The sequence below is a fragment of the Drosophila serrata genome, unplaced genomic scaffold, assembly GCF_035046125.1.
Source record: "Drosophila serrata isolate PLE 108 unplaced genomic scaffold, ASM3504612v1 contig_382, whole genome shotgun sequence".
NCBI lineage: Eukaryota > Metazoa > Arthropoda > Insecta > Diptera > Drosophilidae > Drosophila > Drosophila serrata.
Window position 1 is genome coordinate 5,307,968 of NW_028257280.1, and position 25,201 is coordinate 5,333,168.

Consider the following 25,201-nt stretch of genomic DNA (forward strand, 5'->3'; position numbering starts at 1 on the left):
TTCAAATACATTATTTATGTATTAATACTCCATGAAAATGTTACCCAAAAACGTGATCCTTTAAAATTTTGAGATATTTTTAACCCCTTTAAAGTTACTTCTCCACAAAATGCCAAGTGCATCCCCCAGAAAATCAAATTAGGAACCCGTTCAATTTTCGAAAAATGTACAAAATAGGACAGCTAGCCAGGGGAAAAAAAGAAAAAAATTACCTTTGCCCAGAAATGTTAACCCGGTTTTTTTTCTCCTTGCTTTTTTCCCGTGTTTTCCGCTTTTTGTTTGAGAGCGGGAAAAGCAATTAGACGCACTTTTTGATGGACACGCGTTCAATCATTCCGGCCGGCTGTCAAGTCGATGGATGCAGCGACGTGCCGGGCATGGGAATGGGTTCGAAAGTAAAACTCATTACGGGCCAAACAGGGGAAAAGGTGTTCGCGAAATGTGGCCATTTTTCAAGTGTATTTCAAAGGCAATAAGCACGTAAATAATGGCCAGAAATGAGACAGTTCCGAGGAAGCACTTGTCTCCCACACAAGAGGGCGGCTAATTGTATCAAATGGCTCATCAATAGTTCAAAGGCTTTCCCCATTAATGGCAGTGGAGCAGCTGAGACAGGTCGGGTTGTATGCTTTTTATTGCCAAAACTTTGTTCGAGTGTCTTCCGTTTGTCATAAAAAAGTTGCCAGAAGCAGCAGCATCTCCTCTCCTGACAGCATATGAATCACGGCAATTGGTAGCATTTAATAGCGAAACTTTCCCCATTTCAGATGGATGGTAATGTCATCCTCAAAAGTGTCACTCCATGTGGGGAGCCTGTGGCTGCTCCAAAGGCCTTCTGACGACTGAGTTGCCACAGGAAAATTCTGCCATCATCTGGCTTACATTTACAGAGAGATTTTACAGACTCTGTTAGCGGAACAGCAAATTTTCCCCTTACGATATTGGGCCAAAACAACGTAAGCAAGTTGGCCAAGTTCGGGGGCAAGTTGTTTATTAAAAAAAATAACCTCACTCTTATTAAAATCGCAATACATATGTTCCCTTTTCGAACTGTAATTTGGAGGCACTTTTTTATAGTCGGACCGTAAATCACTTATTTATTTATGATCCAGGCCCATTTAATGTGGTTAACCTTTGGCCCCAGTTTCCACTCAATATTAGATATTAGATATTTATGCGGGGCAAAACAACATTAACATTCGCCTGGTAATTGTATGAATCATTTTCGCTCGACGTAAACATTTTCCACACATTTATGAGGCGCAATGTGCAAAATATAATAATAATAATAATAATATGTTTCGTTCGATATTAGCCACAAATGATAAATAACCACATAAATTGCCTCATTCCCATCCAGCATATAGCATACGTTCTGGCCAGGCCATTGTATTAATTTGTCATAAAATTATACAACCCGTACAGCCGCGGAGACGACGGCTCATAAAAATGTTTTCGTTTTTTGCGCACCCAGAAAAAAAATATATAAAAAGTGTGTTTATCAATAGGGATTATAAATATTTTTGCAGCTTCACTTTCATTGGAAAATGTAGAGGATGGTACCTGCATGGGAATTTAATTGATATAGGATTAAAGAATATATTTTTAAATAATTTAAGGAGATAAATATTTAAGAGTATCAATAGTTAGTACCTTATCTATATCATATTGTAATAGCTGTCGACATTTCTCACACAAAATCTGTAATAAAATATTCAAAAATTCCTAGGCACTGCCAATATATTCTCAAACACGTTTGATGATTTGAGTTCCCCGAACTCCTTAGTTTTTCATTTTCTATGGGTTAAAAAAAAGCGCTGGCAATTCTCCTTAATATTTGATGATATGCCAATTTTAGAGGAAAGCGGATGTTTCTAGGCTACATTGTACGGGACTAACCCATATTGCACTGACAAATCGGTCTTCTCGCATTTGTCAGCAGCTAATTAAAAGCGAATTTCCAATGCAAAACTGCAAATAACTTCCACGGCAGCGGATCTGCATGTGAAGCCATAAACCGGGAGGCTAATTTGGTTGCGGTTTGCCGACGCTTTTCCTTTTGGCTTTTCCATTTCCATCTTTATTTTTTTATGGCCCAAAACACACAACAAAGTTGTCTCGGTAGCAGGAAGAGGGGACGGTGGCTGCATTAGAGATACGAAATCGTAAAGTCAGCAAGTCAAATGACATTAATCCGCGCATAAAACTCCAACTTGGGCATTCATTTGCCAACAATGTTGTGTCCTATTACCTTGATTCACTCACTCATTCACTCACGCAACTGTCAAGCAGCTTGTCAAATTAGTATCAGAATCGGAAACAGAGTCAGATGATTTGTCAAATATCAAATATTATTCAATTATTATGGGCGGGAGTCAGGGAAACAAACAGGGAAAATATATCCAGGAGACAATGGCATGCAAATAACTTTTTGTCAGGACAAACGCTCATCGGGGAGCAATTTGTTTTTCTGTTCGGTGGAATAACACAACAAAAAATCCAAGCACACCTCTATGGAAAAAAAACCCTCCCTCTGGCCTGTTAAAAATTCAAAACCTAAAAAATAAACCAGTCTGGGAAGTAGTGAGGAGCAAGGTATGAAAATGGCAAACTCACTTGTTTATAACTCCAGCAGAGCAAATCTGACAACCCAAAGGCGGGTTTGGTGGTTAGAAAAAATAATCTGAGGAGCCGGGGAGATGCTCAGCTTTTGAAATTGGCGCAGCAGCGCAAATAAAGCAATTTGTATTCAAAATATGAAAGCAAAGGAAGCGACAAACTGACACTGAACATCCCCCGCGAACCTTCCCAGCAAAAGAATAATTTGTTCTTTAAAGAAAAATTCCTAACTGAAGGAGAGGAGACCAGTGGCGCCAGTGCAAAAATTGCGTTTGATACGAATTGGCGATTAAGATCCAGCGGGAAAATCCCAAAAGATGAAAGAAAAAAGCGCAGCCACTAAAACTTGATGGCAGCCACATTACGCATACGCAGTGTTGACAATGCAGGGGGGAAAATATATTAGAAAATTAAGGATTGGTATTAAATAATAGTATTAAAATTAATTAATTTTATTTAAAGCTTTTTTGAAATTTATAAATAATTATGAGGTTATTAACTAATTAAATTACTGTTTAATATTATTATATTCTATATAAATCATTAAAAATTATGTGTTTCTTTTCCTCGATTTGTATTCTTAATTCTTCTCTATATTTTCATTATATCCAAGGTTAGTTTGCTAATAAATACCTCAAACTAATACCTTTTTCATTCTAAATCATCTTTAACATTTTACCTTCAACATTATTCACACCCAATATGTTCCCCTCAGTGTATTGATATGGTGAGGGTTGAAAGCTGTTGAAAATTAACATAATTAAGCCAGTTGACTGTGCTTGTTTTTGTGGCTCATTAGCAGGCAAATTAACGCCGCCATTGTCACTGCCGCCGTGTTTGTTGAGCTTGCTGTTCGGTGCTTCGATGTCTTGTGCAGGTGCTGGAAAGTATGCTACACTGTGCGCCATAAATTAGCGACTGTCTCTGTGCCCCCTCCCCAGATCCCTCCCTCCCATTTACAGCGTGTGTGTGTGTGTGTGTGTGCCTCTGTGTAATTACCGCACAATTTGCGGTGCATAATATATTTTGGTTGATTTGTGACTCAATTAGAGGTGCATGGGCCCCGCTTTTCAACAGGATTTCCACTGCCTGGCGGCTCTCAAGTGGCTTTGTTGGTCAGCCGGCGAACAGGACAATGCATCCTGCACTCGGCTTTCGGCACTCGCCTGCACGGCTGTGTATGTGTGAGCATCCTGGCTAATTAAAGCGGTTAGCCCAAAATGCCACATAATGAGGCGCACAAGTGCTGCCAAACACCGTTGAACATTGCCAGTCATTTGTCAACAGATGTGAACACAGACAGCTCCCACCATATATCCTTGCCACTATCCTTTCAGGTCTCTACGTGTGTGTGTATGTGTGTGCTTGTGAGAGGCTGTTGAAAGCATCTAATTTGCTGTGAAGTGGCTTAAAATTCGGCCTTGACTGGCCACCAAGTGTGTGAATGTGAGCTAAAGTGCAAATTGTGTGCAGTTTTGGTAAGCAAGAGATAGCCTATAGGCCAAGTCTTTAAGTAAAGAGGGGAATTAAATGGAAATTAAATAGATGAAGGTCGGGAAAGTGCATAAGATAATTGGTAAAATGAAGTAAAATAGGTTTAATTAGCTTATAATACTTATAGGCAAAACAAATACTACTTATAAGAAATCCACACCATATTCAAATCCCAAATACCCCAAGAGATTACACCTGTATGATTTCCCGACAATCCCTGTCATAATGTTCATAAAAATCCGCACATTTCCCCTAACATCAAATCGATTGGCAAACCAATTGCAGCTTTATCCTCTCCTCCATGAAAACCTGACTCCTCCTCCTTCGAAAACTTTAAGCCAACTGACAAATGTGTCAAACGACATGTTCACATATGTTCCGTATCGATATTATCGACAGGCAACGGCAAAAAAAAAGAAAGTGGAGTCAAAGTGAGGCAAACTTTGGCCAAACTTTGCTCCTGCTGCTGCAGTGTCACCTTTTCAATAAACTGGCCAGGACCTGGGCAAAAAAGGAGCGGAGCCAGGCGAGGCATTAATCCCACGACCGATGCGAGGATGCGCCGGCAGACAAAACGATTGGGCAACATCTGTCGCCCTCGACCTTTGTCTTTGTCCAGGGATGACGCCCCCAACTGTTGTCCTGCTCCAGGTCCTAGTGTTGGTCCTGGTCGTGGTCCTGGTCATGGTCCTGCTCCTGAGGCCCTGCTTCTGTTCCCTGCAAAAACAAAAGCTGCAAAATGCCAATGGTCAGCAGAAATGCGCATAACTTTGAAAAGTTCACATGCTGGGCAGACAGGCGCAAGGACACATACCTTCCTGCCTGGCTGCGAAAAGGATTCGGATTCCTGCTGCTGGTGGTGGTAGAGGTGGCGGTGGCCATAGATAAACTTCGATGTGCCGTGCTAATGTTCGCACATTTGGGACCAGAAAGGAGCAACTTTTGCAGCAGTTTAGCTACTCTTTCTTAGATCAGGTTAAAGAGATATTAAAAGGGTTGCCATACAATCGAGTTAAATGTGTTTATAAATATTATTTGTTCAATTAGAATTTTAGTATAACGAAGAGATTGTTTTATTAAATTGTAAATTAATAATGACTATATATACAGCTAAAGCTGCCTTGGACAGAGCATCAAGCTAGACCTCTTACAACCACATCGACTGGCTTATGAATTGCCAACTAAATTGAAGCCCGTCCAGGGCCAGCTGCTTATCGACTTAAAACCACAGAGGGGTTACCTCCGCAATTACCTGCTTACAACAATATTAAAAACCAGACAAGGTCCTTCCGCCACCTTATCATCACACCATCCTCAGCTCACAAGACCCTCAACTTCCATCTCCTTTCAATTTTCCCTATCTAAGCGAGGAATTTCTTGGCAAACTTTTTAATGTCGGCCACTAAAACGACGCATTAAATTATTATCTGCGAGATTATGAAATTTTTAACAGCAGGTAATAATCGTAGAGAATTTGTTAAGCAGACACCGCCAGCCCGCGGGGCGGGGTTGGGCCAAATGAAAAACAAACATTGTGCCAAGTCCCCCATCGAAGGAGATGAAAACCCGGATGCTTGGCTGAGCAACTTGAAAGGGCATAAATGAGAGTGAGATAGAATGTTGTAACCGTAGCAATTCCCATTCCAAGTCAACAATTTCCATTCCCATTTCAACTCCTGGATAACTGAGGTAATTCAAAAGTTTCTGCCAAGGCGGCTCACATTAAGTGCCGCCACACCCCACCGTTGGGTGTTCTCTGTTTTCCCTGGGTTTTCCCGGAATGGAAGTGACAGCGAGAAGTATTCACTTCAGACCAGCCAGCAATTAACTCTCTGCGGTGGTGGAAATTTAGGAGGGAAAATGGGTATGGGCTCTAAACTCGGAGATTCTCTACTCTTCCTGAAAAAACACAGAATGTGCAAGATACATTTGGCGACATTTCCTTTGCGGCAATTGGGAAATTGCTTTTGCCTACGTGTGCAATTGTTTTTTTTTTTTGCAACAGTTTTTTGGCCTTCGGCCCCCCAATTACACCATTTACCTCCCTGACAGTCTAACCGAATGACATTTCTTATCACGTGTCACTGGGCCAAAGCTGTGGGATGAGTAAAAACTGAAACAGAGTCAAGGATAAGACTACAAAGTACCCAAGGAAATATATTATCTTTCTAATATACATATATGTGTACTTAATTGGAACCAAAACGAGGATGAAAGTATGGATTACTTATAAGTCTATTTATTTGAATTCTATCTAAATTACAATATCAAACGTTTCTACCTGATCCCTATATCCTGCATACCTTTCAACCTAGAAAATACCCTTTGACCTTTCGCTACAATAAAACGCTGACATGTTGCATGGGGCCACAGTTGAGTTTCGACCGATTTGGAGTCCTGGTAATTTGCAACAACAGAGAGCGCGGCCTGCAAGGACCCCAAGTGAAAAGTCCCTTGCCGCAAATGAACGCTTGTCCATCCTGGATTCCAAATCGGAGGAGGCTATATATGCCGGAATTTCAAGGGGGGAACAACAAGGAGAACCAATCCCCCTTTTGGGGGATGGATGCGTATGCAACATTGACATGAAGTTAATGGATGTTTTATGACCGACTAACTTCGCCAACGATAAATCGGTTTTCCATGAGCCAGTAAATTGCGATTTGATTGTTTCTGTTGGACATGCAAACAATTTTCCTTTTGCTCTTCCAGCCACCAGACACTCACTCTCACTCTGTCGATTGTGAAAATGAATGTGAAAAGTGAGCAATTTTCCAGGGAAAACTAAGCTTTGATTAAAGGTTCTCTCTCTCCTGCTTGGAAGGGGGGGAATACAAAAAACTCTGGCAAAGATCAATGGCCTCCCCGCTTACATGTGAAATAAATCAAAGTACCGAAAATTTATGAAAATTTATGCAAGCCCTGCCTTTCGCTACGCTTTTGGCTTTTCGGTCAAGATTTGCATTGTCCAGCATTGGTCACCCCACGCCCACAGGATATATTCGTCCACCCCCGAGGATCTCATCCCTCATTTCTGGACCGCCGCTCACCTTTTGTTGTAATACACACATCAAGTGGCAGCTGAATTTATGCAACATTTGGCTTTTGTTGTCCTTTGCTTTTGAGGGGAAAGAAGCCACTGTGACCGAAGAAAGAAATTCATATGATAATGCCTGAATGGGAATTTGTTTTGTCCATGTTTATATATATATATTTTTTTTGCAGCTGTCTCGCTGACAATTTTCCTTTCATAGGTAAATTTTCGCAGTGATTTATGGGTCGTTGAGCAAACTGAAATGTTTATCCAACTTAAAGTTGGAAAGCGCGCAGCAGCCTTCATCGGTAATCGCCTTTTCAACATCAATTTATTTGCTATTAATCCTTCACCTCTTTATCGTTGTCCCGAGACCCAAGGACTCAGGTCCTAAGTAGTCCCCAGTGTCCTGTTCTATTTGCTCTGTCCAGGCAATTAGATGTTTGCCTTCGTCTCACAGTTTGTTTCCTTTTGGCGAGGTGAAATGAGTGAGCTCACGGCTATTGCCAATCGATTCGTGGCGAGTCCTTGGTCCTTTATTTTTCTCTCCCTTCCCCTGTGTTACGCCCACAATCGAAACGTGTTCGCCATGGTTAGTTGCATGTTAGCAGAAGAAAATCGAATGGGGGAGGAGAAAGAATATATAGTGGCAGCTGGAGTTTGGGGCCTGGGAAATCGACTTTGCTTTAATCTGGCTGCTTGTTTGACAAGCTCTTAACACTAATTGAAGACACAATCGAAGCACACTCCAAAAGCTGCCTGCTAACTCTTTTGTCTTCTGGCGGCCAACAAAAAAATCTCGCCTTGTTTTTGCCAGACTTCAAAAGGCTCAAAGGCGCGTGATTTATGCTGCATTTGCTTTTGAGTTAGATCACAGAGAAAATCGAATCACTTGGCTGCTTTGCGTGCTTTCCGATAAATCAGTTCAATATGCATTATTTGAGTTAAGTGTCTCTTTAATAATACACGGAGAAAGAATATATTAAAATGGCTATGAGAAAAGTTGGGGCTTCAATCAATTTTTAAGACTTTAAACATAGAAAATTATATTTGTGGTTAAATACTTAAGTATCCTTTAAAACTATAAAACATGTTCCTTATTGCAGTTAGTAAATGTTCCCTGTGTGGAAAAATATTATATGTTTTAAAACCTTGAAAAACACACACAAATTGACATCCGTTTTGAAAACTTTTCTTTACCTTTGTTCCTCTCCTTTTAAAGGTACAACTTCCTGTCCTGGCTGGGGCAAATAAATTGCCTTGTGAACTTTATGAACTCACGCGGGATTAACTTGTACCTTTGATTGAATTTCATTCACCGCTGCCACGAAGTTTTTTGGAAGAAACCACCGCAAACGTCTCAATCCGATAAAAGGCACTCTTTGCCAACTTAACTCCCGAAAAAGCGAAAAGCGAATATTTTTGTGTGCGGCCCTAAAGGAAGCGCGACTCGGCTAGGCTTGGTCCTGTCTGTCCTAGAACAGATGCCAGACACCAGAGTAGAGAGTCTCAAAGGAGCTGGCCAGGAGGAAAACTCCATCTCTCAATCTCGGCAACGGGAATTAGTCGTTTCCGTTCAAGTGGCCCCGGCTAACAATTCCAAAATTTATGCCACCCAAAAGGAGACTGAGGCTGATTCTTGATTGTGCAATTGGGAGAAGCAAAAGAAAGGCACTGAAAGATATAATTGAGGAAGATTGAAAGGAATAAAAATCCTTTAAAGAATTTTCCAGAACTTTAGGTATCTTAAATCTATTACAAAACATATAACAAATATATTTCCCTTCATTTCATTTCTATTTACTTTTTATTTAATCTTTAAACCTTTTTTTCGCTGTGCAAATTCCACCTTTTCTTGGCCTTAGCTTAAGTGGCTTGGAGGCTAACAATTGGTTGGGGACTTATTTCAATTAAGGCGCATTACGATCTTGGCTCTTTGGCTTTCAGCCTGGTCCACCGATTGGCTTGCGAATCCCTGAATTTCCCAAACACCAAGAACTGGGGAGGTGGAAAGTTTTTCTGGTCTTCTGGCCAGGAATTCCATTAAAAAGTTTACGTTTAGGTGAGCTCGGTTTCGCTCTGCTCTATGGGGAATATCAAATAGTTTTCGCCAGCGCGGCGAAAAGTAATTAAAATTCAAATAGCAGACAAACATTTACATTAGCGATTGTTGGTGGGATTTCCAAAGGGATTGGGAAAGGGAATGAGACTAGGAATGGTTAGAGGTTTGCACGAGATATGTATGGCAGTGTCTCGCTTTTGTTGATGGCTCTTTGTTTTGGCCTGGCGCCAGTCTGCGGCTCCCAAAGTCTCCCAAGTATTCCGAATAAGGTAAAAATCGTCCGACTGAACAAGTTCAGTGGGTGGCTGAGTGGATGACTGATGGCTTTCGGCGGCTGCTGTCGACACTCCCCTTGCGAAAAGTCACCACCCACCGAAAAGCTACCACAACCCCTCGAAAATCCGTCCGCACATGTGAGATTATTAATATTGTATTTAATATCTGAGCACACGAGTTTTGTTTCAGCTTTCGCCTTTTGTCTCCGAAGCCAAATGAAGAGCCTTTATTCCACAAGGCCTCTGTCTCTCTGTATTAGAGTGTATATAAGTATTTGTATTCCCCTTCCTTTCAAGAAGTAACAATATGTGCGTGCCAGGAGCTATCTGTGAGTGAGCGTGTGCTCAGGTTTAATGACTACGTGAGCTCTCAGTTTACCCAGACAACAGAAGGAGTCTAAAAGGATTCTCACCCATGTCGCGACTTTATTAAGTGCTTATCTTTGTAAGACTTTTTATCCTCAAAATTGAGTAACAGAATTTGTGGTTTAGTTTCCCCAGAAACCCAAATAAACTGCCACAATGCGATCTTTCATCATAACATTCAATCAGGATTCTGTTCCTCCTCCTTTGAGCTTTTCATTTTGCGTTTCCAGCTAACCCGTAAATCACTTTGAAACGGTGATCACGCCCATCTCTCTACACTATCCTTGCATTTATGGGCCCGTGGTCAGTTTCCGTATTTCATTTCGCGAAATTTCAATACCCAAAAGCCGCCCACTAAGCGCCAAAGTTCAGCCAGCTGAATGGCGGCGAACTCTCCAGGGCACAGCGTGCAATGTCCTCATCCTGATTTGGTCCTGGGTAATGGTTCCTCCGTCGCCTCATCCTTCGTCCTTCCACGCCACGCCACGTATGCAGAGCACGCGCTCTGATAACGTAAAGCAGGAGCAGTCCCAGAAAGGATGGGGAACCCCCCGAAGCACAGCATGGACATAATTAATTTGAATCCTTTTTCCCGCTACTGCTGCTGCTGTTGCTCCTCCGTTGCCGCCTTTTGCGGTCCTGTCTCTGTGTTTTGCTTTGCATTTTTTCGCGTTACTTTTGCGTGCAACCAAAAATTAATCAAGTGCTAGTTACGCGAACCGCGCAGTTTTTAATTAAAGCAGCATCAAAGCGAACTCATTTTTTTCTTCCGCGGTATAGTAAAATGTTTTCATATAGGAAAATATCCTTTATGGATTCCTTAATATACAGCGACAGAGTCAGAGCTCTAAAAACTTAAAGCCCGACTCTTGGCTGAGGTGTTCGCCAAATGCCAAGGGCTAGCGACTGCAAAATCATAATACAAACCAATTTCATGCTGAATTAAACAGAAGTTGAATGGGGCTTTGGGGGGTCCTGCGAACAATAGTTGAAGTATCTTCCAGATGAAATACACCTCAGGCACACCTCCAGACGGAAAGTGCTGGCCTTTTCCAACCGAACAGCTGGGGCGACGTGTCTCGCATAATTTGCAGGCAAAGTGCACAACAATAGCTGCGCCCTCTGTCGCCTGGCATTAGCATTGCAAAAGGGGGCGGAGGGGGAGAGTATTAAGTTGTGACGCGTGAAATATTAGAAATTAAAAAACACATGACAAGCAATGTTGGCACTTTGATTTGTCTGCCAGCCGCAGACAATGCAAAAAAAAAAAACCAACAACAACGGCGAACAATCCAATCCAACAGAAACCCCCCAACCTGCACTTTTAATAATCATTCCGCAGGCGGAACAAGTAATTTCCAGGGGCGCAGTATAATGGTATTTAGAGGGGATGGAGAACTGTCTGCAGGCGCGGCCAATAAATTAGGAAACACCTGTTTTTAGCCGGCCAAGAGGCAACGACGTGGCGACAGATGTCTGCCAAGGGGACGGGGTGAATTGAAACTGTTTTCCTGGCCGTAATGAAAATATTATTCCGACTACATAATTTGTGGGGTTCCCCTGAACACGACGCACACTTCCTGCCGCCCTTAACCCCACCGTGGTCTTTGGGGTTTGCCTGTAATTTATGTTACTTTTTTTTCTGCTGCTACTTGGCCGCATTTCGCGGTTTTTTATTGCTACGTGCGGAGAGTGAGAGCAGGGGGGGAGCAGGCCAGAGCAAAGGATATAGTACATCACATGGAGAAAAATAGCATGACCTCATTAAATCTATATATGATATCATCTAAGAGAGAGATAGGCTGAAAACTTGATTAAATTTAAGGAGGAATTTCATAGAAACTGATTTGGAATTGGATGAAAAGCTGCCCAAAAGCATGCTGCGAGTTATTTGAGCTGGTAAGGTGTAAGATCTTATATCCTTTTGGGTTCCTTTTTAATGAATTTCTAATCCTTAGTTAATTTTTAATTAGAGCTCCTAAATATTTAAAGCTAATCTGGAAGTAGAGTTCATTTCTTTATTATGTTCAAAAAGGTTTAAATTCGATTCTGAATTGATTCTATTGGACTATTTTAATTGGAATATATCTCTGAAGTCATGATTACCACGATTTCTCCCAGTGCAGAAAAAGAGAGGTATATAACAAACGGCCCAAAAAGGATGGGAAACAGGAGCAGACCACGCCATAATGTCGTCATGACAGACGCGGCCATAAAAGATAATTATGATTCCGGTAATAGGTTTTATTTTTCGCATGTACCTCTTTTGTTCATGGGCACAGCTCCCAGATCCCCATTCCCCATACCCTGTGCCCTGTTCCCCATTTCTCCTGCCCTTTCGAAAACCCATTGCCAAATACCGAGGCTGTTGTTGTTGTTATTGTTTTTGTTGTTGTGTTAGTGGTTGCTGTTGGCGGAGGTCCTGGCACAAAGGTCGACCTCGGTGGCTGTCGTCTCCATTCCGTCCCACTTTTGCTGTGTCTACATTTACTTTTCGGGTGACCAACGTGGCATAGAAATTATGCGCATTATACGCGTCGCGCTCCAGCGCCTCGCTAAAAAATTATATCCGCGGAATTATGCGAAACCCGGTGGAAAATGTGAAAGGACACTAGTCCTAGTGGGAGATCCGGGGAGATATGGAATTATTTTTAACACAATCTTTTGGGTTAAAAAACATTTATTAGGGGAAAAGGATGTTACGTCTCGGTAATTGGTGGTAGCAAAAAATTCATATGAAATATCTCTACTTTGAAGTAAAGGCGTCATGAAATGATTATAAACTCATTTGTGGGTGTGGATATTCTTAATTTAAAGTTACTTATGGTTTTGTTTTAAGATAATTTCATTTAATCTTAAAGCAAGTTGAAATATTTCAATTCTATATAATTTTTGACTATTTAAAACTAATTTAGAAATTTATACTAATTAATTACTTATTTTAAAACAAGTAATACTGAGTCAACTTGAGCTCCCTTATCCCTATAAAAATATATTTAGCATACTGTTTCCCGTTTTTGACAAATGGAAAACGATGAGCTTAAAGATCCGTGATACATTTTCAATTAGCAGCCCATCAAGGGGTAGCAATTTTCACACTAAGAATGGAATCAATGCCGTGTTTGCTATTCTAATGAACTTGTCACGCTTATGAAGATTAATGCCACCTTGGCACAGCTCCCATTTGGCGGATTCGCAGTTTGAAGCTCCAAACTCTGAGCTCTCAGCGAGCAGCAGTTTCTCAATCAAACTCGCTAACAAAGAGTAATTGTCCCAACATGATAATTGCTTTAATGACGAATGCAAAACGAGTCGCGGGGGAGACCGCCTTACTTCCGAATTTGATTAATGTGCTACTGTCCTGGCAATTGACCCAGTTTCAATTAGAGGCGGAAGTGACAGGTCTCGAGTTATCCTGGCCCACACCAGGACATCCGCTCGCCCATGCTGTGAGCTCAAACAAGGAACTGAAATGAACTGGTTGAGAGCTAAAGGAAAGAAATAGGGAAATGACAGTCCTGTTGATGTCTAATGGAAAACGTGTGCGGGCATAAAAATGGCCGCTAAGAAAATGCATAAAAATGTGTGAGCACACATGTGTGTGTGTAGAAGGACATGCAAGGACAAACGGAAGTCACACACACACAGATGCTTGCTTATCGGGGCAAAGTAACTTTTGCACAGCAAATGCCAAAGTCCATAAAATATTTTTATACACACTCACACACCACACACACCAGATCGGAGAGATACTCCAGCATACTCTTCTAACTGGAGCAGGAGCCGAGTTTTGAATGGGGTCGGGGCATACCTACACGTATAAAGGAGCTGGGCAGCAGGATATCACTGAGTATATCTAAGGACTGTGGCGAAATTGTTTACACAAGTCATAAGCATTTTTTAGCGAGCCATCGCCTTGGACCTCCACGTTCTCTGTCTGTTTGCCAGTGTATAAAAGCCCCGCGCACATTTGCATAAACCTTTACCGAGCTCAAGCTCCATCTCCTTCTCCCTGTTTGCTCAGCCCATTATGCCGGGGCTTCCCCGTTGCCATCAACCACTGAGGAGGAGGAGGGAAAACTTTTGACAACTGCAATAATCATAACTGCAACCGCTCGACATTGATTTCGAATGGCAAAAGATTGGCGAGCTGCGGTGGCGGCGGTAGCATCATCCTCGACCGACCATTGGGCGCCATTAATGGGCCATTGTTTCACAAGTCGTTCCGAGTGCCGAATTCCAAATCCAAGTGTTCAAATTTCCGCTTGATTTGAGCTTAGTGGCCAGCCCCATAAAGCATTGCGAAAACTTTCCTCAAAACTTTTTCGGCATTCCGAATTTTATGCCCGAAACGGATTTCAGTGGGTCAGGCGGACGGAGATACCAATTGAAATTGATATCCAGCAAGGAAGGTGCCTCCTCAGGGCTTGTCACACCCCTCCCAAAAATGCATTAAATTCTGTGTGTTTAGGTGTTCTGATTAGTTAAGCCAGATGAGGGATGATCTAGGGGTTTTTCTACACGGTATTCGTGAGGTATATTGTGTCAGAGAGCCATATAAAAATTCTAGACTTTGCACTACTTATATATTTGTGTTAATAAACAAAGAAATATATACTGTAGATGTAATCGATCATCATAGTTATATTAGTTTATCATTGGAAAACCCAAGGTATCGGGGTATCAACTTCACGTGCAAGGAGCTACTGTCTGTCACTGACTAAAATTAAATAGATTTTGTGGTCCTGACATTTTAGGTTAAACGATATTTTGTACCGTGACATGTTTGCCTGTCGCCAGAGTCGCTGATTTTGATCCATGCGCCGATGATTGATGACACTTAATTGATGAACAACCCCGTGCCTTCCTTTGATTTCTCTCCGGTACGTACGTAGAAGGACCTCCTCAAATGCCTTGGGCAAATATTTGCTTTGTCTGGCTTAAAGTGCTACCGCCAAGTCCAGGGCAGCTTAAAGGGAGACGGGGTCAACAGATGTTGAACCCGGAACTGTCTACCATTCACGGATTCACATTCGCAAATCGGTTAGAGGACCTAAACTGGCTATCCTCCTCCTGGCTGGACATTTTCCAGGTCACAGGTGCTTTTGTTGTCCGCATTAGATTTGCCTTCCACAAATCTCCCGGTTCTGCCAGCCTGTCCGCCTGCATTTGGTCTTTTTGTTGGGCTGTGTCCATTTGGCTGTAAAATTTATTTCATTTGTCCAACAAACCCAAACCCGAGACCCCGAACCCCGATCCCGACCCCGCATAGGCATGACGCTGACAGTTTTATGGCAAAGTTAAGCCGATATCAACGGCAGGACATGCGAGTGTGACCGACCCCAGCTACAGGATGCTCCATAAAAGTGTAAAATTTAAAGCTCTTCCGCCTTTCTACCTTGGCTACACAACAAGTGGGCTTCGTCGAACAAAGCGGCATTTAGGTTTTCCACAAAAACCCCTTTTCGTAGGATTCACAGGATTCACTCATGGCTGAAGCAGATAGCCTCGCATCAACAATTGTGCAACAATGCGGGAAATACGCAATTGTTATAAATAATATTTAATTTGTTGTATTTTTAAAACTTTAAAGAGGAAATTAAAGTTAGTATTTGTAAGTTTCTACATGATTCTGCCATCGTTTTGTAGCATATAATCTTTTAGTTCCTTGTCAGTTTTGGTGTCAGATTGTGCTCTAGTAATCAATTTTATTTTTGTTGTTCGATTTCTTCTAAAAATTTAAAAATGGCATCCAGAAGAACCTTTATTGGCGTATGGACGGCTCCTCGTGAAGATTCCACCACCATGGATGTTTTTGATGATTATAGACCCGGATCGGTGCGTCCGGTGCTCTTTGTCCTCTACACTTTGGAATCGGTATTCAATATATTTTGCTTGCGGATTCACATCTCCGGCTTCCAGGCCCTGCGGGCGAACTTGTTCGGACGGGTGGAGCAGCTGGTTCACTACTCCTATCTTTTCATCTTTTACGTGTTTATGGTGATCACCCTATTCCAGAGCGTCAATCTCTGTACGGGCCATAACCCAACAATAACCGTGGAGTTGATTAAGACCAGCTCCGCGACCATTGCCTTCTTTTTTGTATCCTTGGCCACGATGTGGGATGCCGAGCGGCAGTTCTATAAGTTGGTCATCGAGCCGGAATTAGAGTCTAATCCGGGAAAGTTCATCAACTATGGGCCAGTGTATCCGTTCTTCGTTTATATGCGTAGCCAATCGATATCAGCCTTGGCCTGTGCATCGCTCTACCTGCTCCACACCTGCCTCATGGTGGATTACAAGCTGACCACCGAAGAGAGGAACGACGAGGACATGCCCATGTCTCTGTTCGTCTTTGGGCGCTGGGTGCACACCAAGCTGGAGAGCTACGAGTGGTTCGAAGAGTTCGCCAGCTACGATAACATACGAATCTAGAATGAAGAAGTCTTGACTGGGAAAAAAAACTATTTGGAAGAAGTCTGACTGCCTTCATGGTTAAAAGCCAAAAGAATTAAATTTTATGTATTCATTATTGCCTCTAAGTTTTTGTACTTGTAAGACTTGTTTTAAAATAATCGGAGAAGAGCTAAATTTCAAATAAACAATCCACATCTGAAGCTCAATTAACACAAACAACTTAAAGGTGGCGGTATCTAATAAATACAAACAATTCTTAAAATCAATAAGTGGCCGTCTCACTTTCGATTAATGTATACAATCAATATCCCAAGCTGGGAATATCTCGTTCATGTAAACAATGGCCAATAGAGTTAATATTTTTAACTTCTGAATTCAGTCTTAAGTAGAGATTAATCGAATAAAGAACACACAGCGACTCGATATAACAAGCAATAAAATTCCCTTAATTAATGACAAGATATTAAATAGTACCCAAACATCTATAATATATATTTTGGAGATTTTTGTGCTTTAAAACAAAGGTTGTTTAAAGTAATTTCCAAACATCAACAAAAAGTCTTATTCATAAAACATAGAATTATGACCTCAAGGGCATTAACATGATATAATTATATCTTGCTTACTTATCTATCTGGTATACAGTTTTGGTCTCTTTCTTTTATGACTATATCTGTCACAAGCTAATAATAAAAGCATAAAATATAAACTAGAGCAACAAAGCCAAACTCTGCCAAAGTATTCTCGCGTTGGTGGTGATTCCCCCAAGTGACCATTACCCATATGAGTTTCCAATTCTTGGCGGTGGTCAGTGATCTTGGTGAGCACGTTCTTTGCGATGACGCAGCTCTTTGACGGAGCACGTAGTCCCCCAAAGCGCTCTATTTCAGTTCCGGTGCTCTTGGCTTAATTAAATCGCTGCGTGGTGCTATCAATGCGCCCGCTTATCAGCGACGACAGCAAGCGGGCCAAAAATCATAATAATAGCAAAACACGCCGAATATTTATCTCGGCCCGAAGTCAACCTGCCAACTTCGATTGGCGGCAAGTGCTTTGCCAGTTGACGGTGGCACGTAGACCCAACCAGAAGTCGAAGTAGACATAAGAACCCATCCAAGATGCGCTCTACCAAGTGGCTGCTACCGCTGATGCTGCTCACCTACACCTGTTCCAGCTTCCAGGTGCTTGCCGAGGAAAGTCACTCCACCTCGGTGGCCGGAATGGTAAAATTACTGGAGTTGGAGGCCCAACTAATTGATAATCTTCTGGAATATGCCGATGAGATGGAGAGCAAACTAAAGATAGTGCGCAGGTTTGTGAGATTTTTCCTCAACTTGTCCATGTTACCTTAATGTTCCCTTTTAGGAGCATAGCCAGCATGTTGCAGGAGAATTTCAAGGCTCGCAACTCCACGGAGGAGTATCTATCAAATCCCCTAAACTCATTTTCCCTTATCCGTCGAATGAATCGTGACTGGCAAGTGTGGCAACTATATTTGGAGGATCCAGTGGGTCTCAATCAAGTGGATAAGATTCAAGAGCTAAGGGAACATATGCCCACCAGTACAGATGTGGAGGAGGCAGTGACCGCCTTGGATCGTATTCAAAGCACTTATGGCTTGAAGATAGGTGACATAGTCAATGGGAACCTTAATGGCAAACAGTACAAGTAAGTTAACTCTTTTTAAATCAATAATTTCAAATAATAATCCATTCCTTTTCAAACCTTGTAGTGTAAGTTTGACTGTGTTGGATACGTATGCCCTAGGACAGATACTTTTTGATCAAGGCAACTATGTAGCAGCTGCTGGCTGGCTCTATCAAGCAATTATTACAATGGAGAAGTATACTCTAGCTCCTCCCATGGATCTATCCAAGACCGAAGTGCGAATGATCTATGCCGAGACACTGCTGAGACTGAGTAAGTTTAATGAACTTGGCCGACACTTGAATGTCACTTGTAAAACGTTACAATCCCAACAGAACAGAACGCGGATGCTCTAAAAGTTATAAACATTGCACTGGCTGATAAGCCCAATGATATTAAACTGTTGCTAAAGAAATCGGAAATAGAAACGCTGATAAGGACGGGCTCCAATGTAGTGACGGCGAAATCAACGGTAGGTTTTCACTTCAGCTGGCTGACTGATAAGGTCACCAGTCATTCAGATAGGGCTAAATTTAACTGCAAGAGAAACTACACAGAAAATAATATTAATCTTTATTATAAACATTTTTTCATATTATTAAAAACCACATCAACAGACAGCGAAATCCAGCGGGCCAAATACCTTCCAAATAGGTTGCCGGGGACAATTTAAGCCATCTGTAGATGCCAGACTCCATTGTCGCTACAACAGCACCACCTCACCCTTCCTCATACTTGCTCCCCTCAAGATGGAACTGGTGGGTCTGGATCCTTACATGGTTCTCTATCACGATGTGCTCTCACCCAAAGAGATTGAAGAGATGCAGGATATGGCTACACCAGGACTAAAGAGAGCCACTGTCTACCAGGCCTCATCGGGGCGCAATGAGGTGGTAAGGACCAGGACCTCCAAGGTGGCCTGGTTCCCAGACTCTTTTAGTTCGCTAACTCTTCGATTGAATGCCCGAATTGCCGATATGACTGGGTTCCAGCTCTACGGTTCCGAGATGCTGCAGTTAATGAATTATGGACTAGGCGGGCATTATGCCAATCACTACGATTTCTTTAATACAACTGTAAGGAATAACCTTAATTTTATTATTATTTAAAAATGAAGTTTTTTATTAACCTAGGATTCCAATAAGAATGCTATAAATGGCGATCGTATTGCCACGGTTCTTTTCTATGTGAGTTAAATTGTTGGATAGTAAAATTGTATAATTATTTCATTACAAAATCCTTTATATTTACTTTCCAGCTAACAGATGTAGAGCAGGGCGGTGCCACTGTTTTTCCAAACATACAAAAAGCTGTTTTTCCCCAACGAGGATCTGCCGTTATATGGTACAATCTCAAGGACGATGGTGAGCCTGATAAACAAACCCTTCATGCCGCCTGCCCCGTTATAGTAGGTTCCAAATGGGGTAAGTAAAGAACTTATACATTATATGTTTTATACCTAATCTATATAATATATTAAATAGTTTGTAATAAATGGATTCGTGAGCGGGAACAGCTCTTCAGACGACCTTGCCTGAAAAGGAAAATGAATGTGATTCTCAAGTAAACAAAGTTTGTACAAGTGATACCTAATAAACTCAATAGAAACAACCTTTAATCGATAAAACTGTCTATTAAAGTGTCGATAAGAATAATGAAAAGTCAATGTTAAGCATTACCAATCTTGATTTTTTCCAACAATTAATCAAAATTAGTTAAGGGAAATACCTGCCACATTCCACAATAACAGATATCACTGCTCTGATTCCGAAGCTTTTGGCTGCATTTTTAGAATGGTTTTTCCAAAACTATGGGAATGAGTTATCAGTAATACTGTATATAGTAAGTATACATTGATTTTTTGTCAATCTCTAATTGAAAAAGAGAAGGCTATGAAAGTACAGGGTATATAACATATTATCTAATTACACTTCAATATATATTTCAATGGAACATGACCCACAAATGGCAACTGGTACTAGGGATTTTTCCAGTTTTACTTTTTTTCCCTCTGGCAGCTAAGAAAGGTAGTCATCCCTCCCTATCACTGAAGGATAGCCATCCCTCCTTGTCACTGGTGACAATGGTGCCGCTCCTTGAGCTTGAGAAGAAACTCATTGATAATCTTGATGACTATGCCAAAGCCTTGGATCATAAGCTGCAGCTTCTTCGCAGGTTGTTATTACTGTTCAGGATTATGCAAAGCTTCCTAAAATGTATAGTCCTTATTAGTCACATCCTGGACATGCGTGCGGAAAACGAAAAGGCTGAACTAGACCCTATACAGTATCTATCCAATCCTTTAAATAGCTTTTCCCTCATCCGAAGACTGCATCAGGATTGGGTTGGTTGGAGAAAGTTCATGGAGCAATCAGTTGGTATTGTCCAGATGCGAAAAATGAACTCTTGGCAAAGGGAACTACCCACAAAAGAGGATCTCTCCGAAGCATGTGATGGAATTATTCGCATACAGATCACCTACAATCTTAGAGTCGATGACATTATCAGGGGTAAACTCAAGGGAAGGCAGTACAAGTAAGTGACAGTCATTTGTTTTTTAAGATTTTACTAGAAACTACTACTGACAGTGTGAGCATGAGTCCGTCGGATATCTTTGCGGTGGGAAATCACCTTCGTCACACATCTATTTTCCTTGCGGCCTTTCTGTGGCTCAGGGAAATACGTCCGCCATCACAGGAGAATAGTGTATCACAACCGGATCACATTATTAGTACGGAGAAGAAAGTGATAAAGGTGCTTACTGACATGCACGTGAAGGAAGGTTGATTGACTTGATTACAATTCATGGCTTTCCTCGAAAATCTTACTATTTTTAAGCCTAGGTTATTTTTCCATGGCTCTGCGCTTTATAAATTATTGGCTGCAGCTTTTCCCCTACAATGCTTATCCTGAGCGTGCTAGACAGGCTCTGAGGAAGCTTATGAAGACTAAATCAGAAACACCTTATGGAAAGCCCTTGGACCTGGCGAGGGATCTTGATACAAAGCAGCTCAGGTGGTCTTGCAGCAAAATCCTAAAGAGTCGACCCTCTAGCCATCTCCAGTGTTCCTACAATTCGAGCACCACGCCATTTCTTCGCTTGGCTCCGCTTAAAATGGAACAAATTGGATTGGATCCATATGTGGTGCTCTACCACGATGTATTGTCTCCCGGGGAGATATCTCAGCTACAGAAAATGGAATTTGGCCCGTTAAAGACTGCCGTAGTGGGTGGTACAGACAATAGGAAGCGTCGACTACGAAGCGGTAAGACCTTCTCGATAAGCTGTGAATTCAATAGATTGACTAAAAGGATCAAGCGGCGAATTGAGGACATCAGTGGACTGGATTTGTCGGGCTCGGAGAATTTGCAAGTAAATAAATTTTACAATACTAGCAAAAATACACCTTTGCAACTGTTTTTTATAGTTTTGATATATAAAATTAAAAATTTCACAAAAAAATCATTAATAGGTGTTGAACTATGGAATCGGTGGACACTTTGACATGCATACAGATTTCCGTAATATTTCTTCTAGTTCTGGAGTACGTAAACCGCCAGACCGTATTGCCACAGTTTTGTTTTATGTGAGTGGTATTAGATTTGTGTTTTTGCCATATTTTTATTGAGTTCCAATCTTGTACTCTCTCCCAGCTCTCTGATGTGGAGCAGGGCGGGGAAACAGTTTTCCCCCACGCCGGATACTCCGTTAAGCCAAGAGCTGGAACTGCCCTCTTTTGGTATAATCTGCACACGGATGGCATCGGTGATCTGTCCACAATTCATGCCGCCTGTCCGGTGATTCTGGGATCCAAATGGAGTAAGAATTCTACTAGTAACACCGATTAAATTTATCTAAATTCGTCCGTTTCTGACAGTAATGACACAGTGGATATCCGAGGAACCGCAGTGGTTTAAAAGGCCCTGCCTAAGACCATCGCCAAGTCAATTATCGAAACAAAGGAACAGGAATTGATATTCATTAGTAAATATATAAACTAATAAAAATTGAGAGTGTCACGAAATACAAAATAAGATTCAAAGCAGGCCAGCATTTTTATATTTAACTAATCAGACTTGTAAATTAACTCACAATGAATCTCAAATGGATCCTGTTTCCAGGATTCTTTCTAATCCTGCTGCGTTTTCTTACTGTGATTCAGTGCAAAAAGCAGGATAAGAGCCACTCTTTTTCCGTGGTGACAATGGTGCCACTTTTGAAGCTGGAGAAGAAACTAATTGAAAATCTTGAGGACTATGCCAAAGCCATGGATCAAAAGGTGCAGACCATTCGCAGGTAGCTTGAGAGTCTAAAAGGAAAGTTCTCTTTTTAATATTCCCATTCCAGTCACATTCTAACAATGCGATTAGAGAACAATAAGGCACAAATGGATGCTATATCGTATCTATCCAACCCTCTGAATGGCTTCTCTCTCATTCGGAGACTTCAGGAGGATTGGGTTGGTTGGCGTCAGTACATGAATCAGACGGTGGGTGCTACCCAAATGCGAAACTTGGATACCTGGTCGAGGGAGTTTCCCATGAAAGAGGATCTGCAGGATGCCTGTGAGGGAATATTTCGCATTCAAAGACATTATGATCTTAAAGTTAATGATATAGTTGGTGGTAAGCTTCAAGGCAGACAGCACAAGTGAGTAAGAGTTCAGTTTGTATGACTTTTAGTATATAAATATTTTTTATAGTGTCAGCATGAGTTCCTCTGATATTTTAGCTATGGGTCAATATCTCTTAGAGACTTCTAGACCCGCAGCAGCTGTTCAGTGGCTAAAAGAAGTGTCTATTTGCACGGAGGAGCATCTTATACCCGAGGAGATTTCTGTTAGGAAAGCAGGGTGGCTTCAGCTTCTTGTCCGGGCCCACAAGCAGAATCGTAAATCGATTTAGATTTTCGTGATACATATAATAGACTTCTGATTTCCAGAAAGCTACTCGGATGCTCTGGACTTGCTGGATAATTACCTGAAAATCAGACCCCATGATGCTATCCTACTGCGACAACGTCGTGAAATCGAAGGACTCAAATTGATTTCTACATCGAAGGAAACACCAGCAACTGTATTTCTGAGGGAAATGGAAACTGCTTGCAATGTATCACCCAAAAACACCTCTAGACTCTACTGTTTCTACAACTCTAGAACCACACCATTTCTCCGCCTTGCCCCGCTCAAGGTGGAGCAAGTGGGATTGTATCCATATGTGCTGCTCTACCATCAAGTGCTCAGTACTCGCGAAATTTCTTCAATAATTAAAATAGCCACAAAGAAAATGAAAAGAACTGGAACAGTCAATCCCAATTCCACCACCTCTCAGACACATTACCGAACTGCCATGTCCCATTGGATGGCTAAGATGACCTCTAAACTGGGCCAACGAATTAATAGACGGATTCGCGACATGAGTGGCTTTGATCTGAAGGATTCCGAGTCGTTTCAGGTGAGCTATCGGGAAGTTTTACAGAAAAATATCTTTACAGCATGCTGCTTTTGCAGATAATCAACTATGGAATTGGTGGACACTATGGTCCACATTATGATTACTTCAACTTATCAAGTGACCATTCCATGAGGAGAGGAGAGGCTAAGATTTTAGGGGATCGCATTGCCACAGTGCTTTTTTATGTGAGTATAATCTACTTTTTAGTAATTGGAAAATTGAGAGGTGTAAAATATATATACTTTCTACAGCTCTCCGACGTGGAGCAGGGTGGAGCTACAGCCTTTACTAAAGCGGGTTATGTTGTCTATCCCCGAGCTGGAACCGCTCTCTTCTGGCACAATCTGGACACGGAGGGTAATGGGGATTTGTTGACAAGGCACACTGCCTGCACGGTGATTTCGGGCTCCAAGTGGGGTAAGTGCCGAGTCAATGATTAACCCCAAACGATGACTGTTTGTTACTCCCAAAATTCGTGGCAGTGATGACCGAGTGGATAAAGGAAAGGAGGCAGATATTTATCAGACCCTGTTTGCCACGCGAAAAGGCAGCCACTCCACCTCGCCTGGGCTGAGGGCCAAAACGAGATCATAGACAAACAAATTTCCGGCATAATCACTCTGCACACTTAACAGGAAACCCAACCAGTTCAGCTTAAATGCTTTTTAAAATGCCAACACGGAAAGAATAAAGTGCTGAGTGGTTGATAGTCTGCCCCCGCTCATTTTGAGGGGGGGGGGTGAGGGGGGTTAAAGGACCATGGACTCTGCTCCAGGACCAAGGTAAAAACCAAAGGCCACCGCAGCCGCATTTTAGCATACTCCTCTAGGCAGACCCACTCTCGGAATACCGTCTCCTGGTGGCGTCTAGTGTCTGACACCGCGTACGTGATGTGCAACTTAATGTTTCAATTAGAGGTAAAGTGGCGCTTGAGAAGGGGCCAACGTTATCGTTTCCCTACACGGTGAGAAATTATTAATTAAACTGCAAAGAGCCGTAACAAAGATATTTTTAATAATAAGATGGGTATCTTTTGGAATGATCGTATTCTTATCTCATCTTGTTATTGTAAGTTCTCTAAATACTAAGCTTTTAATATTGGACCTTATATATACAATTTAACATTATGGATCTCTTTAGATGTCATTGCATTTAAAAATAAACCTCTTTTTCTTTATTTATTTAACCTATATCGATACTTTCTATTTCTGTATTTCGCGTTCAGTGTTGTTCCTCTTCTCAATGTGTTTGTGATGCTGTGTTTGCCAAACTGGGGATACGAGTATCTCTATCAGTCTGTGCACTTATCTGCTTTTAAAAACTTTTAATAATGAACTCTCGCTCACCGCCAAGCGACGTGTTGGTGTCAGACCTTTGGACCTCGTTTTTTTGACCCAGCTGACTTGGCAATTTTGATGCCGGAAAAACGAGGCTTTTCCCCTACCAAAATACACCTCTTGTTGGTGTTATTTGCATGTTAGTTGAGTCACTCTATATACATTTTAGATAGATAGATCTTAGTTAAAACTATAAAAATAAGAAACAAGCTTACCTCAAAATCAATCTCAATCTTAAAGAAAGAAAAAGGTTAACCAAAAAGGTTAGCAAATCTCCTGCCTGACCGCCCAACACCTTTTAATAAAGCGAAATGCCAATAAATAAAAAATTGCCGACATATGCGAAAAGGTCCTGTCCTGCCTCCATATAGACCTAAGATTCGGTCACAAGGAATACCCAACATCCTTCGCCTTATTATTCTGTCCAAAAATATGACTAAAGCGTAGCAAAGACAGTCGTCTATAGCCATGACCCCGAAGGAGTTGTACCTAAAAA

General features: G+C 41.7%; 4 protein-coding genes across 6 annotated transcripts; all 4 read left to right on the forward strand.

The window, feature by feature from the left end:
* The first annotated feature begins 15,490 nt into the window (after positions 1-15,490).
* Positions 15,491-16,473, forward strand: LOC110186765 (uncharacterized). Its single transcript, XM_020956027.2, has one exon. The coding sequence runs from the start codon at positions 15,596-15,598 to the stop codon at positions 16,283-16,285; it is 690 nt and encodes a 229-aa protein (XP_020811686.2). The 5' UTR covers positions 15,491-15,595; the 3' UTR covers positions 16,286-16,473.
* A 912-nt stretch (positions 16,474-17,385) lies between these two features.
* LOC110186696 (prolyl 4-hydroxylase subunit alpha-2) lies at positions 17,386-19,532 on the forward strand. The gene is made up of 8 exons (XM_020955968.2): positions 17,386-17,579; positions 17,633-17,935; positions 18,000-18,187; positions 18,250-18,386; positions 18,532-18,990; positions 19,048-19,101; positions 19,173-19,338; positions 19,399-19,532. Exons 1-8 carry the CDS (start codon positions 17,386-17,388, stop codon positions 19,479-19,481), a joined length of 1,584 nt encoding a protein of 527 aa, XP_020811627.2. The 3' UTR covers positions 19,482-19,532.
* A 239-nt stretch (positions 19,533-19,771) lies between these two features.
* On the forward strand, positions 19,772-21,948 carry LOC110186624 (prolyl 4-hydroxylase subunit alpha-2-like). Of its 3 annotated transcripts, none has more exons than XM_086840623.1 (7): positions 19,772-20,089; positions 20,225-20,449; positions 20,503-20,696; positions 20,758-21,287; positions 21,388-21,501; positions 21,569-21,734; positions 21,793-21,948. In XM_086840623.1, the coding sequence occupies exons 1-7, from the start codon at positions 19,869-19,871 to the stop codon at positions 21,888-21,890; spliced, it is 1,548 nt and encodes a 515-aa protein (XP_086696749.1). In that variant the 5' UTR covers positions 19,772-19,868; the 3' UTR covers positions 21,891-21,948. The 3 variants fall into 3 exon arrangements, with proteins under 3 accessions (XP_086696749.1, XP_020811534.2, XP_086696750.1); XM_020955875.2 differs by having other exon boundaries at positions 19,775-20,089; positions 20,147-20,449; positions 21,793-21,930; XM_086840624.1 differs by having other exon boundaries at positions 19,950-20,089; positions 20,137-20,449; positions 21,793-21,930.
* A 60-nt stretch (positions 21,949-22,008) lies between these two features.
* Positions 22,009-24,077, forward strand: LOC110186622 (prolyl 4-hydroxylase subunit alpha-2-like). The gene is made up of 7 exons (XM_020955873.2): positions 22,009-22,211; positions 22,263-22,565; positions 22,618-22,805; positions 22,857-23,368; positions 23,425-23,553; positions 23,620-23,785; positions 23,851-24,077. The coding sequence occupies exons 1-7, from the start codon at positions 22,009-22,011 to the stop codon at positions 23,940-23,942; spliced, it is 1,593 nt and encodes a 530-aa protein (XP_020811532.2). The 3' UTR covers positions 23,943-24,077.
* Positions 24,078-25,201: the final 1,124 nt, after the last annotated feature.

What these genes read in the sequence shown, in the direction of transcription:
- LOC110186696 (XM_020955968.2), top strand. Translation starts at nt 17,386, where the DNA reads ATGCGCTCTACCAAGTGGCTGCTACCGCTGATGCTGCTCACCTACACC. An exon ending in TAGTGACGGCGAAATCAACG is followed by an intron (nt 18,387 to 18,531) that starts GTAGGTTTTCAC and finishes CCACATCAACAG; the next exon opens with ACAGCGAAATCCAGCGGGCC. An exon ending in TATAGTAGGTTCCAAATGGG is followed by an intron (nt 19,339 to 19,398) that starts GTAAGTAAAGAA and finishes TATATTAAATAG; the next exon opens with TTTGTAATAAATGGATTCGT.
- LOC110186624 (XM_020955875.2), top strand. Translation starts at nt 19,869, where the DNA reads ATGACCCACAAATGGCAACTGGTACTAGGGATTTTTCCAGTTTTACTT. An exon ending in AAGCTGCAGCTTCTTCGCAG is followed by an intron (nt 20,090 to 20,146) that starts GTTGTTATTACT and finishes AGTCCTTATTAG; the next exon opens with TCACATCCTGGACATGCGTG. An exon ending in CTCAAGGGAAGGCAGTACAA is followed by an intron (nt 20,450 to 20,502) that starts GTAAGTGACAGT and finishes TACTACTGACAG; the next exon opens with TGTGAGCATGAGTCCGTCGG.
- LOC110186765 (XM_020956027.2), top strand. Translation starts at nt 15,596, where the DNA reads ATGGCATCCAGAAGAACCTTTATTGGCGTATGGACGGCTCCTCGTGAA.
- LOC110186622 (XM_020955873.2), top strand. Translation starts at nt 22,009, where the DNA reads ATGAATCTCAAATGGATCCTGTTTCCAGGATTCTTTCTAATCCTGCTG. An exon ending in CTTCAAGGCAGACAGCACAA is followed by an intron (nt 22,566 to 22,617) that starts GTGAGTAAGAGT and finishes TATTTTTTATAG; the next exon opens with TGTCAGCATGAGTTCCTCTG. An exon ending in AGGATTCCGAGTCGTTTCAG is followed by an intron (nt 23,369 to 23,424) that starts GTGAGCTATCGG and finishes CTGCTTTTGCAG; the next exon opens with ATAATCAACTATGGAATTGG.